The sequence below is a fragment of the Suncus etruscus genome, chromosome 14 (genome assembly GCF_024139225.1).
Source record: "Suncus etruscus isolate mSunEtr1 chromosome 14, mSunEtr1.pri.cur, whole genome shotgun sequence".
In the NCBI taxonomy this organism is placed as follows: Eukaryota; Metazoa; Chordata; class Mammalia; order Eulipotyphla; family Soricidae; genus Suncus; species Suncus etruscus.
The window spans coordinates 67,461,429-67,474,181 of record NC_064861.1 but is presented as its reverse complement, the minus strand read 5'-3'; the positions used below and the strand labels follow the sequence as shown (position 1 = coordinate 67,474,181).

The window sequence follows — 12,753 nt, the reverse complement described above, 5'->3', positions numbered from 1 at the left end:
GGGGCGCGGCAGCTGGCGGCGCGGCCGGGCGCGGGCACTGAGCGCGGCGGTAATCGGAGCCGCCGAGGCTCGCGCGTCACGTGGGCGCGGCGGAGGGCGGGAGGGAGGACCGACCGCGCGGGCGGAGGGCGAGGGCGGCGGCGGCGGGAGGGGCGCGGGCACCGCCGGCCCGAACCCCTTCGGCTTTGAAATCCGAGCCCCGCGCCGCCGCCGGACTGGTCGGGCGAGTGTGGCCCCGCGGGCCGGCGCTGGGGCGGGGTCCTCTCCTCCTCCAGCACCACCACCCCATCATGCGCCCCGCTCCAGGGGGATCCGGGAAGGGGGATCTTGGGGAGGGGTGGGGTTCGGCTCGGAGCTCCCCCTGGTCCCCCGCGGGGGCTCATACACCACACCCATCTCGGGCACCCTCCTCCCTAAGTTCCATCTTAGCTCTTTGGCGCCTTTTCCCTGCAGCGCTGGTGCCATCTGGACCGGGTGCCCAGGCTCTGTGTGTGTGTGTGTGTGTGTTTTGGGGGGGCTGGTGCAAGGGCAGTTTCCTCCAGGTGAGGCCACACTCACAGCCTCGGGGCCTGGAGATGCAAGCCAGGCCGGGACTTGGGAGTCTGCAGAGGGACCCTGGGGTTCCTGAGAGATGCAAACACCGGCTCCTCCCCCAAGCCTGTCTGTCTGTCTGAGCCGCCTGGGGCTGGTTCTGCTTCCCCCGAGTGAGCGGAGCCCCGCCCAGTGCCCAAGCTAGGGTGGGCACCCCCCAGAATCCCTCCGCAGCCCTCCCGCAGGTGCTTGCTTGCACGCTCGCTCGTTTGTTGCCTTGCAGGCTCCAGCGCAGCCCTCCCTCCCTCCCTGGGGGCCTGGGAGGGATGGGAGAGTCCAAGTAGGCGCTGGGCAGGGGCAGGTCTCACCTGCGCTGGGTGGGTGGGTGGGTGGTGGTGGCTCTCCAGGAAGGTGTTCTGACCCTCTGCCAGCCCCAGCGGCTCAGCCACTCCCCTCTAAGTGCAGACACTAGTCAGCAAGCGCCAGTCTCACAGGACACAGGGTCCTGGAGCAGCCGGGGCAGGGCAGGGCAGGGCAGGGTGGAAAGGATAGGCGGGGGACAGTTTTGGTCATTTCTTTATTGGGGTGCTCACCCATGACCCCCACCCCGTGCCCAGAGTGCTCGAGGCTGGAGCCCTGGTAGGTGAGTGGGGGCTCTTTCAGGAGAGGACATTAGGGAGGAGACTCCAGAAGTGGGGGTGGCCCAGGCTGTGGCCAGCTGTACCCAGATGTCAGGCTGGCAGCGTTGGAGGCAGAGGGGAGGAGCTGGTGTCTTCAGCAGTGCCAGGCCCACTGCCCCCTGAGGCCGGCCTCAGGCTCCCCCGGGGGGGGGGCGGTCGGTGGTGAGGGCCCACTTCCTTGGTGCTCCTGGGACTACATCTTGGACTCGAGGCAGCCCTGGGCCTGTCAGAGGATGACCCTGCGGTCCAGGTGGTCCCCGCGCCCGCTCCGCTGATGCCGCACTTCCAGGTGCTGTTTCTGGACCCGGTCGAAGTGTCGCAGCAGCTCCGCGTAGTCGATGCTGGGGGACTCAGCCTTCTGGGGCCCGGGGGCTGTGGCCACACTGTCTCTGGGGACGGAGACGGACAGGGGACGCGGTCAGTGAAGTAGCACAGGTGAGGGCGGGCGCGGGGGCCGTCACAGGTGGCGAGCTCAGCCTCTGGGAGTACTCCTGCCTCGTGCCTGGCAACCTCTTGGTCTCCAGAGAGCCGGGGAGCCCCAGGAGCACCCCACCTCCCCTCCCTTCGGCACCGCAGCTTGGCTGTGGCCTTCGGCCTGTGGCTGGGGCCGGCGCCTGGAGGAGCAGCATCCATGGGGAAGCATTTCCTGTTTACGAGTGGCTCCCTTTGGGGCGAGAGCCAGGGCCAGCAGCCAGCCAGGAAGCCAGCTGGGGCCTGGAGCTGGGGCCAGGGGGAAGGGGGAGGCGCAAGCTGGCCAGGACAGCAGGGGGGCAACAGAGGCTCCAGTGACTGTCCTGCAGCATAGGCTGTGCAATGCAGGTCGGGTGCTATGCAGCCCAGGTGCTTGGTGCAGGACCCCTGCAGACCCAGTGCCTTGGTGCCTGTCCCTGACCAATGCCCAGTTTTGGTGCTTTCACCCTGGAAGCAGCAGCTTGTAAACTGCAAAGCATCTCCACCCCGAGCCCCGTCTCTGGGCCTGGGGGGCCCTGGCAGTCCTGGTTAGGGTCTTCTGCAGGCTGTGGAGGTGCTGGCGAAGCAGGCAAGAGACCATGGTCAATCTGGGATGTCCAGGAGTCCAGCATGCCCAGACTTGGCTCTTCCCAGTAGTCTGGCCTTGACTTATCCCAGCCTCGCTTGAAAGAGGGGGTCCCCCCAGAATAGATGTGGGGGTAAAAGGCTGGTGCCAACTTAGGGAGCCCTGGGCAGTGAGCGGGGCCAAGACTGTACTTTAGGGTTCCCGAGAGATAGCACAGCAGTAGGGTGTTTGCCTTGCACGTGGCTGGCCCGGAAACGGCCCGGGTTCGATTCCAGCATCCCATATGGTCCCCTGAGCCTGCCAGGAACGATTTCTGAAAGCAGTGCCAGGAGTAAACCCAGAGCGCCATCGGGTATGGCCCCAAAACCAAAACCAAAACCAAATAAAAAACAAAACAAAACAAGACTGTACTTCATACCCTCAAGTCACGCCAACTGGAGCCCAGTGGTTTGAGGCTGGGGCACATGGTCTGCCCAGTACATTTCGGGAGACACAATGGCGCTTCCCCCCCAGTGCAAGGATCCTCAAGGGCCTGGCCTGAGCCTCCCTCCCACCCCCACTCTCCAGCTGAAGACAATGGGCAGATGTGGATGTGGTATCAGTCTCATCCTTAGGGGGCTCCTGGGGCAGCACCCTGAACACTTACCCTGATTCCTGATTCCAGGGGCCAGGATGGCCCTGCTATGGGGGTCAGGGGGTCCCTATCCAGGGAGGCTGAGGGACAGTGATGCAGCCCTGATGCTGGGTGTAACCCCACCCTTGTAGGGGATGATGGGGTGATGTGCAGGCCTAGAGCCTCGCATGGGACAGGTCACTTGAGGCTGGGCGCCCCTGGGTCTTTCTGATCCCTCCAATATTCCAGTTCAGACACCAGCCTCTCCCCTGCTGTCCGCCCACCCACACCCCTGCCATGTTGTTCAGTGACTCCCTGGCTCTGTCCTTAGGGGTCCTCTCTCACTTCTCTGAGGAGCTCTGGGGTGTGGCCCAGAAGCCTGAGGTGGGGATCCAGGCTCTGACTGCCCAAAGGGCAAGTCCCCCAGCTGTCCCTGCCAGCAGGACCGTCGGGAACCCGACTCTGCTTCCAGCTGCCTGCCTGGCCGTGGTGGGGTGCTTGGTGCCCAGCCCTGCAACCTGACCCCTTTTTCAGCTGCTCCTGGGGGTGGGGTGGTCTCAGGGGCCCTGGGGATCCAAACACAAATCCAGTCCGTGTCACCCCCAGGCTGTGCAGCAGCTGGGCTGATCTGGACCCTAGGCCCCCCCCCCGGGGGGGGGTGCACTGCTGGAAGGTGAGGCCCCTCTCTAGAGGCCTGGGGTGGACAGAGCCATGCAGCCCATGGCCAATGTGCGGGGAACAGGGCTTGGCTCAGGTCTGTGCCCGGTGATTGCTCCTGTCTGTGAGAGAGAAGGGCCCAGACGAGTGGACTGAGCGGCTCTGAGCGCCCGGCAGGGAATTCTAGATACCCCGGGCCATCCGACGAGGGCCAGGCCGCCACGCAGCGTAAATCTTCTCCGTGGCTCTGCCTGTTTCCATGGCGACCCAACAGTGAAATTTTCCATCTCGGATGCCAAATGCCTGTGATGAGGCAGAGCCTCCAAGGGTTACCAAATATAGACACGGCCCTTGGGGCTGCGGGCTGGCCGCTGGGGGACGAGGCCCAGGACCACACGAACCCTGCCCCTCCATACCCCATGCCGTGCTAAGGGCCCCCAGTGGTCCAGGTTAAAGCCTCTGCCAGAGATGGGATGTTCAGGCAACTGGGACACCCCATCTAACTCTGTGGGGCTTCATCAGGGCTGGGCGCAACTATGCCCTGGAGGGCATCCCCATTTAGCTGTGGCCCCAGGGATGGGACCTAGGGTTACCAGGACACTTTTCAGGTTCACCCAGCCGGGCCCCACTCACTCGGGCTGCAGCAACTCGGGGTTGGGCACACACTGGAGGCGGCGGGACAGCAACTGGAAGGCGCTGCTCTGGGGCAGCAGCATGAGCAGCCCGTACAGAGCCTTGATCAGGTACGGGTTGTTCTTCACGTCCAGCAGTTGCAGACGCAGGTCTAGAGCAGGTAGAGGTAGAGGTCAGGGCTCAGACCCCTAAAGAACCCCCTTAACCTGGGGCTGACCTCATGCCCCCAGCACTGTGCGAGCTGTGGCCAGCAGGGCAATGCAGGGTAGATGGGGGTGAGGCTGCCCACGGCGGTCTGGGGCTGCTGCTTTGGGCATATGACCTGAGCCTGGGCACGTCTGTGGGTTGCCAGAACCCTACTTTGGCCCACCAAACCCTATCCCAGCTGCACGGAGTTGCCTCCTACTGTGCCTCCCATCCCAACTCAATACCCCACGTTTGCTCTATGAGCCCCTGGATATGGACCTTGTGGGGAGAAACCCGAGGGTCATCCTAGTAGTAGCTGTGCTGGGATTTGGGGGGAGCCAGGGGTCACTAGCGGGATCCCATTGGGGGCCTCCAGGACTGGCTACCCTGACATAAGCGTAGCATCCTTCTTGACTGGGACTCTGGGTTGAAGCGAGGGGGGGCTACTGGGATGGGTGCTGGAAAGCAGGCTAGAGCCAGGCGTGGCCGCCTTTGTCATGGTGCAGCCCTGTCTGGAGAAGTTGAGGGGACGGGGTAGCCCTTAGCTCTGAGTTTCCTCCTGGCAGGAGGCTGAGGGGTTGAGCCTGGCCCAGAAGAGACACAGCCAGAGAGTGGGGGGCTGGGCCGATGGGGTCAGGGGCCCAGCTTGGCAGGATGGAGGCTGCTGAATCCCTGACACGTGGCTGCTCCATTCAGCACTAGCTTCGGGAGCAGCCATAAATGTCGAGGCACCAAGAGCAGCTCACCCTGGCAGCTGCCACATGGGTCATTCAGCCAGGGTGTCACTTGCCGGCAGGCTCGGGGGTGCAGGACAGCTGGGCGTGTCCCCCCAGAGCAGTGAGACCTGCTGAGGGTACTCATTGTGGCCCCTAGGAGAGACAGTGGCTCCCTGGCCCCTGCCACCGGCTCAGCCTGAGTAGGTCTCCTGGGCCTGTATCCTCCACGCCTGCACCCCCCCCCCCCAGGGCAGCCCGATTCTCACATGTGAAGATGGGGCACTCCAGCAGCTGCACCAGTTTGTCCACCTCTGTGAGGAAGTCCACAGTCACCTCCAGGTCCCCACTGGGCAGGTGGTCAAGGAAAGAGGAGCTGGGGGCAGTGGGGCTGGTGGGGGCATCCAGACAGCAATTTCTGAAGCACGGGGCCACCTGGCCTGAGCAGTGCCCGGGTGGGGTGGAAGCAGAGCAAAGGCCCCTTCTGTCCACTCTGCTCCACAAGGCCAGGACCATGGCTGCCTAGAGTGGGGCGGGGTGCAGTTGTGTGTCTGGGCCCAGGAGAGCAATGTCAGGGGGCAGGGAGCAGGTCCCCAGAGGCACAAGGCCAGATCTATTGACCCTCCACCTCTCTCAGGCACTGCAGGGCCAAGACCTCCTCACCCAGGAAGGCGGCCAGTTCTGCCTCCGTGGGGACTGGGGAGGCATGAGCCGGGGGTGTCCCTGTTCCAGAGGCCTCAGGGCCTGTCAGCTGTGCCTACATGTTACTGGCCTGACTGTAGCAGACTAGGCTAGGTTCCATGGCTACCCCTGGGCCAAGCCAGCCCCTAGGGTGATGGGTGTGGAGTCTGCAGCAAGGTGGACCTCCCACTCCCAACCTCCTTTCCAAGGAGGAAAGCTTTTTTTTGGCCCCTGGTCTGTTGGAGGTGCTGTGCTTCCCCAGCCCGCCTCCCTCCCAGCGGATACAACTTCTGAATGAGGTCGTAGGCGTGCCGGTAGTTCTGGGTGAGGAAGCACAGGGACACGGTGGTGACAGGGTTGTGGCACCAGGAGCGGTACAGGCAGCAGAACAAGCTCTGGCTCTCCTGAGGGGAGATGGGGTGAGGGCGGGTGGTGGTCAGTGTGGTGGCTCCAAGGCTTGGGGTTCTCTCGGGGCGCCGGGAGCCAGCTCAGCACCCGTGGTTGTGCTGCCGCCTTTGGCAGCGCAGCTGGAAAGACGCCGTCACAAAGGAAAACGCTGACAGCCGCTCAGACCCTGTCATTACCTCTGGGCCGCAGAGCTATGTGCTGGGCTGGGAGGGGCCTTTCGAGAACCTGGACCTCCCCCACTCACCCTCCACTTGGGACCCTGCAGAGGTCAGGGCTAGGGAGCCCCGGCCTGAGAATTCTCCAGCCCCCTGCAAGAGTCTGGAGAGAATGCAGGACACGATGGGGCCCACTGTTCCGACTGTGCCAAATCACTTGGCCCAGGCACACTTGGGACACTGGCCCTGAAGACCTCGATGGTTTCAGATTGTCCTGCAGCCCAGCCCAGGACCCCCATCCCTGTGCTGTGCCCTTGGAGCTCTCCTGAGGGCAGACGAGGCTGTATTCCAACACCCCAATTCTCGACGGGGTGCCAGCCGGCCAGAGCGTGCAGCTGGGGGAGAGGAGGGTAGGGTGGGTGGAGGGCAGAAGGTGCTGACTCCTGTCTTCTGGCCCCATCATCACTCTGATGGGAGCCAGGGGGTGGGAGGGGTACGTGGAGCCTGGGTCGAACCCCCATACCCCCAAAGAGACCCCACACTCTATCCTCCCCTGGGGCTCCTGTGGTCATACCGGGCTCTGGAGGTCCTTGAGCTGGCCACGCAGCTGGAAGAGCTCGGCAGAGGTGAGCAGGATGGTGTTGAGCGTGTGCACCATGGTGGAGGCGAAGCGCAGGTCCTGTTCCCGCAGCAGGATGTCGGCCATGGAGTGGAAGATGTTCTCGGCGTTCAGCAGCAGACACAGCTGCCTGCGGATGGTGTGGAGATCATGGCACGGACATTGCGACCCCCTGACACGCTCTCAGAGCCTCACGGGACACACAAATCGGAGACACGGGACACACAAATCGGAGACACTTCATTCCCTCCTGGGGTCCCTTGGCAACACACTCCCAGCCAGGTACTCCCGGTGCTTCTTGACACTGCACCTGGGGGCTACCACCCCCATTTCTGGATGGAGCACACCTGTGGGTCTGGGGTAGGGGACAAAGGACTCCTCTCTGGGTCTGGTGGCCCCAGTGCATGGCGAGGGGGTTGGAGGGTGGGAGCACACACAGCTCTTCTGGGGTCTCAGTGGGGGTGGTACAGAGGGGGAGGAAGCCTGCTGGGGGCCTCCAAACTTCCTGGGAGCTAAGAAGGAATAAAACAGGAGCGACAAAGAGTCATCTGCCCATTCCTGACTGTGAGGGACTGAGGATGGATGGGATCCCTCACTGTCTTCTGCTGGGCGGTGCAGCCCCTCCACTTTCGCTTCTTCTGGACGATGTGGCTCAGACTGGGCTGAGGCTTTGGGGTGACCCGCATGGCCCAGATCCTGCTCTGAGCAATGAACTAGCACTGATGGTGCTGAGCACTGAGCGTCCTGGGCTCTGACCATCCTGGTCATTGACCATCACACATGCTGCTGTTTCCCAACATCTCATGGCCTGGAAACCTCCCTGAGCACCCAGAGGGCCCAAAGCACTAATAACGAGGATGGGAGAGTCCTATGGCCCAGCCTGGCTGGAGCTGTGAGACTCAGACAAGAAACCACCAGAGAATCAAACAAGGCAGTGGGGAAATGGGGGGGAAAGGAAGGTCAGTCCAAACCTGCTGGCTTCCCACTTGCCAGCCCAGGGGTGGGGGCCATTGGGGCAGCATCTGGGTGACCCCACCGTGTTTATCTGAGCAACACTGTCTTCTCCTCCATGGGGGCACAGTGGGGTAGGGTATACGTATAGTCACTCCCCATGCAGGGACATGGGTGGGGATGCCTCAGCCCTCAGATGAAGGACAGATGGCACTTCCTGTCTCCAGGGCTGTGGGACAGGAATGTTCCAGAAGGGCAGGTTGGGGGTGGGGATGCATGCAGCTGCCGTTTCCATGACGAGTGGCCACAGCTGAGGTGGCTGCCGGGTAGCCTGCAGGACAGGGAGGCATGGTGAAAAGGGGGGCAGGGCTGAGGCTCTGGCATCTGAGGAGGTGGTGGAAGGGGCTCAGCTGGAAGGGGTCCCCAAGAGGCAGAGGATGCCTGCTTGGGTGTCTGACACTGACAGGGTGTCAAACATCCTCCTGAGCCGGAGGAGGCTGTCCCCACTTACCTTGCAGCCCTGTGCCTCCTCTGTGCCCACTCCTCGGACCCACAAATCTGCTTTCCGTGTAGCAACTAGGGGTGATCTTTCAGAAGCCTGTGGGCCCTGGTCCCTGGCACTGGCCAGGGCAAGGCAGACACCACTGGGCTTTTTCTGTTCCTAAGGAAAGTGCTGTCCTGGCCCCCCAAATTCCCAGTTTAGCCGGCTCCATACTCTCCATGAGGGACAGACCTGGCACATCACTGTGGAGCATGTGGGGAACCTAGACAGGCCACGCCTACACAGCTGTGTGCCCCGGGGACTGCGTAGATCCAACCCAGTTCATGAGACACCTCAGGCCCTCTGATCCTGCTAGTTCTTCTCTCCACCTGCTCTAGGCTCGGGACACACAGCTCGGGGTAGGGGAGTCTTTGGGGGCCAGTGTGGACGTTTCCAAGCACGCTCACAGACTGTCCACAGTTCATGGCACTTCTGTTGTCACAGCCTGGACACCACTGGTGCGGGGCTCCCCAGGCACCCCCAGGCAGAGGACTTTCTCTGGTGATAGCCAAGGAGAGGTGGGTGCAGGTCACAGAGCCTTCTGGGGCCTAGCTCGGGGCTGTGTCACGCATTTCTGAGGGCGCCCGGCAGCAGTACCTTGCAAGCCTGCTTGTCTTAGTGTCTCTGCCTGGGGGATGGAGGGCCCTTCAGGGTCTTCACTACCTGAGGATGGGTCTGGGATGGTGCTGCCCTTTCTCCCTGAACCCCAGAGGAGCCCATCCTTGCCAGGACAGGTGTCAGCCCAGTAGGCACCATGGGAGGTCAGATGCCAAACTCACTGGCACCCCCTATCGGTCAAGCCTGCCAGCGCAACCCCTTCCTCGTTCTAGTTTCTCCACCTCTAAGTGTCTCCCCATGTAGGTCTTCCTGGGCCAGCTGGGACCCACCCAGCCTATGAGTACTATTCCTTTCTGGGGGAATCTGTGGGTCACCAAGAAGTTCTTGCTCAGTCTTCATCCCTGAGGCTGAAGCTGGATAGCCCAGGGCGCCTGGATTCCAGGGCTTCTGGCTAGCCACTCCCCCTCCCTCCAACTCCACTGCTGCAAGGGCTAGGGCCAAGCACAGAAGGACAGAGCTTTCCCTCTGTCAATGGACACCAGCTGGCATCTGCATCTCCCGGGGACCCAGCTCTTTCCTAGGAGAAATGAGCCTTGGAGCAGAAACCTGACATGCAGCCTCATATCCCAGCTAGAAAACGGGGCGTCCCAGAGTCTTTCCCACCCGAGAAGCCACGTCCCCTGGGCCCATGGAATGCTGAGAGAGGAGAGAGGAGAGAGAGGGAGGAGAGAGAGAGAGAGAGAGAGAGAGAGAGAGAGAGAGAGAGAGAGACAGACAGACAGACAGAGAGAACAGAATGGGGTCACCAAGTGGCCACCCGAAGTCTGGAAAGTTCCAGAGCCTGGATGCCGCCACCCCCTTGCACTCTGCTTCCCCTCCTGCTCTCAGCCTCCCCAGCATGAAGACTGAATCTGTTTTATTTATCTCAGCCGCTCCTCAGCAGCCACAGCAACCTTGGCAGCCCAGGCCTTCGAAACGCAGGAAGCTAATGCAGTCGATGTGTCTGAGCACTTAAGTTTGGGGCAGGAGGCCTGAAGACTTGTTTTTCTGGGTCCTGCTGGGTGGAAGCGGGGTGAAGGGGAGAAAAGGGCCTTTTGTCCACTTGTCTCTTGGCCCATAATGGGTGGCCTCTGGGGGGCCACAGGCTCCAGCTGACTGTCCCCTTCTGCCCTCCCCCGGTCCTAGACCCTAGGCTCTGTCCCAGGGCTATTTCCCAACAGTCACTGGCTTGTCTCCTTTCTTGACCCTTAAGGGCTCTATGCACGTGTGTGTGTAAGCACTGCTGGGCTCATGGCACGTGTGTGTGTGTGTGTGTATATGTGTGTGTAGAAGAAAATGTGGAGCTAGAGAAACAGGGAGGCCCAAGTTACTTTGGTGGGGAGTCGGGGTAGGTCTGTCAGAGCCAGTGAGTGTGCGAGGTTTGTGCGGGGCAGGTGCATGACAGGCCATGCCCCTCAAAGGAGGTGGCCCAGAGCCTGGACACAGATGGGGCACAGGTGTGTGGCAAGTGGAACCAGGTGTGCTTCAGGTGCTGGCGCTGCACATGGAGGAAGAGATTATGAAAGGGTGGGCAAATGGGTCCTTCCTCGGCCCCCAACTTTTGTGGGCAAATCCAGGGCCTCTGTGGGTTTCCCCCTTTGAAGACTCAGGGCAGAGAAGAGTGGGTGGGGGTCTCGTTGAAGAAACTCACTTCTAGTCAACTGGGGGGGGGGGGCGGGAACTGCCCTGCGGCTGCCCTTTCCCAGCACTGGTACCCTGGCTCCCTCTGCTGCCCTGGGGCCTTAGCAGGGTGGGTGATGGGGTGGGGGAGGGCACACATGGTCCCAGTCTGTCTACCAACAAGCCTCAGGGTTTGCCAGGTGTAGGCCTGAGTGATTCGTCCCTGGCCCTGCACATGGTCTGGAGCCTGTATCTTCAGAACCTTCCATTGCACCATTACCTGGGCTCTCTCTGTGGCATCAGTCCCCTGCCCCTGCAAGCCCCAACTGGGTGGGTGCCTGTTTCTGAGGGCCAGGACCTCGCAGACCCAATAATTCCCTCAGCAGGTCCCTCCAAACCTCTGTTGGGCAGTTCCCTGTGACAGCCCCCCAGTTTGGCCAGTGTCTCTGTGGCCTGGCTGCCTGCTTCCCACAAAGCTCCAGGGGAAGAACAAAGCCTAGAGACTGAGCAAAGATGAGTCCATTCCCCACTGCCGTGGGGACCTCCCCAGTGGGGGTCCAAGTCCCTGCAGAGAGAGCTGTGTGGGGGGGAGCCCTTTACCATGGGGCACTGCTGCCATTTCTTCCTTCAGACTCTTGGGGTGATCTCCCGAGAAACAGGGCTAGCCAGGCTGGGGCTGCGAGGAGTCAGGGGATCAGGTTGGCTGCTCACACTGGGCCAGCCACTCTCAGTCCTACTTCCTGCTGCTGCCCGCACCCCTTCCCGTTCTTCCTCTCTGTTCCTGGCCACAGGTTGCCATTTGCTCTGTACCACACACCGCGCCCCTCAGTCCACAGAGCCGCCTGCAGGCCTGGCTGCGCCCATGCTCTGCTCTGTGCTGAGGCCGTAGCTACTTCTACCTCCAGTCCTTGTAACATCTCTTCTGTTGAACCTCTGAGTTCCACCCTGGCAGCAGCCTTGGTGCCAGCTCCTCATGTCTCTCAGCAAGGCCCCCTAACCCTTTCGGTGTCCTGGCCCACCAGAGATCCTGGGAGCTGGCTGAATTGGACCCACTGGAGTCCATAAAGGATGCCGGGACATTGGACCCACCTACTCCCCAAGCCCAGACCATGGCCAGGACAGAGGCAGACTCATGAGGCCACTTTGGGAGAAGCCCCAAGGAGGGGCCATGAATCCGGCTGCCTCCCTCCTCATGTCCTCAGTCTCCTGCAGGTTCCTGCTAGCATATAGTGGGCATTGGCTGCCTCAGACAACCCTGGAGGCACTCCCTACTCCTCAGAGAAGTGTGTCTGCATTCCCTCTCTCATCTTCACCTGAGCAGTCCTGAGCTCCCTGAGTGGTGCCCATGGGGAGAGGGGAGAGGTGGCCTGAGCTCTGCAGCTGCCCAGCCATCCCCAGTGCCTCCCTGCTCTGGTCAGGTGATGATGAGATGGTAGGGACTGAGCCTGTTCTCCTGTTCTTGACAAGTGCCCACTTCAAGGGCACTGAGAAACGGGGCAGAAAACACACTGGGAAAGTGGGGAACAGCAAACAGCTGGCAGACCCGACTGCTTGGGGACCGGGACCAGATCAGAGAGGACAGGCTGGGAGGGGGAGCCCACACGGAGAGGACCCCGATGGAGGGGAGCACTGTTCCTTGTCTTCACACGCTCCATTACCCCCCTGCCTGCTGGCAGACAAAAAAATTCCTTTTGTGACGCTTCCTGGGGAACTGAAGATGCACAAAGGAGCCCAAGCAGGAGGCAGCGTGGGAGGGTTCCTCTAGGGACCAATCCTGCCCCCCACGTGCCCAGCATGGGGCACTGCCATGGTGTGGGAGAGGGAGACCACACAGAGGGAGGTGGGTGGCGGCCCCCATCACAGAAGGGAGGCAAAGACCCTGTTCCCAGTGGGGTCTCCACGTCTGGAGGGGATGGTTCTGTTCTGGGGTGCACAGTGGCCAGATCAGAGCTAGGAAACCCCCACAACAGCCCGATACCCCATCTGGTAGGTGTGTGTGTGTTCAGGAAGACTGAGGTTTGGGAAGAGATGTAAAACTCTGAGCTGGTGACTGTGGGGGGTGGAGGTGGTGGCCAGGATGCTCAGGCCTAAAAATGCTCCACGATCCCTCCTGAGCCAGTGAGAAGCCAGTG

General features: G+C 61.8%; 1 protein-coding gene across 1 annotated transcript in view; it reads right to left on the bottom strand.

Annotated features, from left to right (window-relative positions):
* Positions 1-1,092: 1,092 nt before the first annotated feature.
* Positions 1,093-12,753, bottom strand: part of VAC14 (VAC14 component of PIKFYVE complex) — a 60,187-nt gene continuing 48,526 nt past the window's right edge. Inside the window, exons 15-19 of the mRNA XM_049786354.1 lie at positions 6,868-7,042; positions 6,016-6,134; positions 5,319-5,398; positions 4,151-4,301; positions 1,093-1,600 (exon numbers count right to left, since the gene is read on the bottom strand). Of these exons, the coding sequence (XP_049642311.1) occupies positions 1,438-1,600; positions 4,151-4,301; positions 5,319-5,398; positions 6,016-6,134; positions 6,868-7,042 (688 nt within the window). The 3' untranslated portion in view covers positions 1,093-1,437. The remainder of the gene's footprint in view (positions 1,601-4,150; positions 4,302-5,318; positions 5,399-6,015; positions 6,135-6,867; positions 7,043-12,753) is intronic.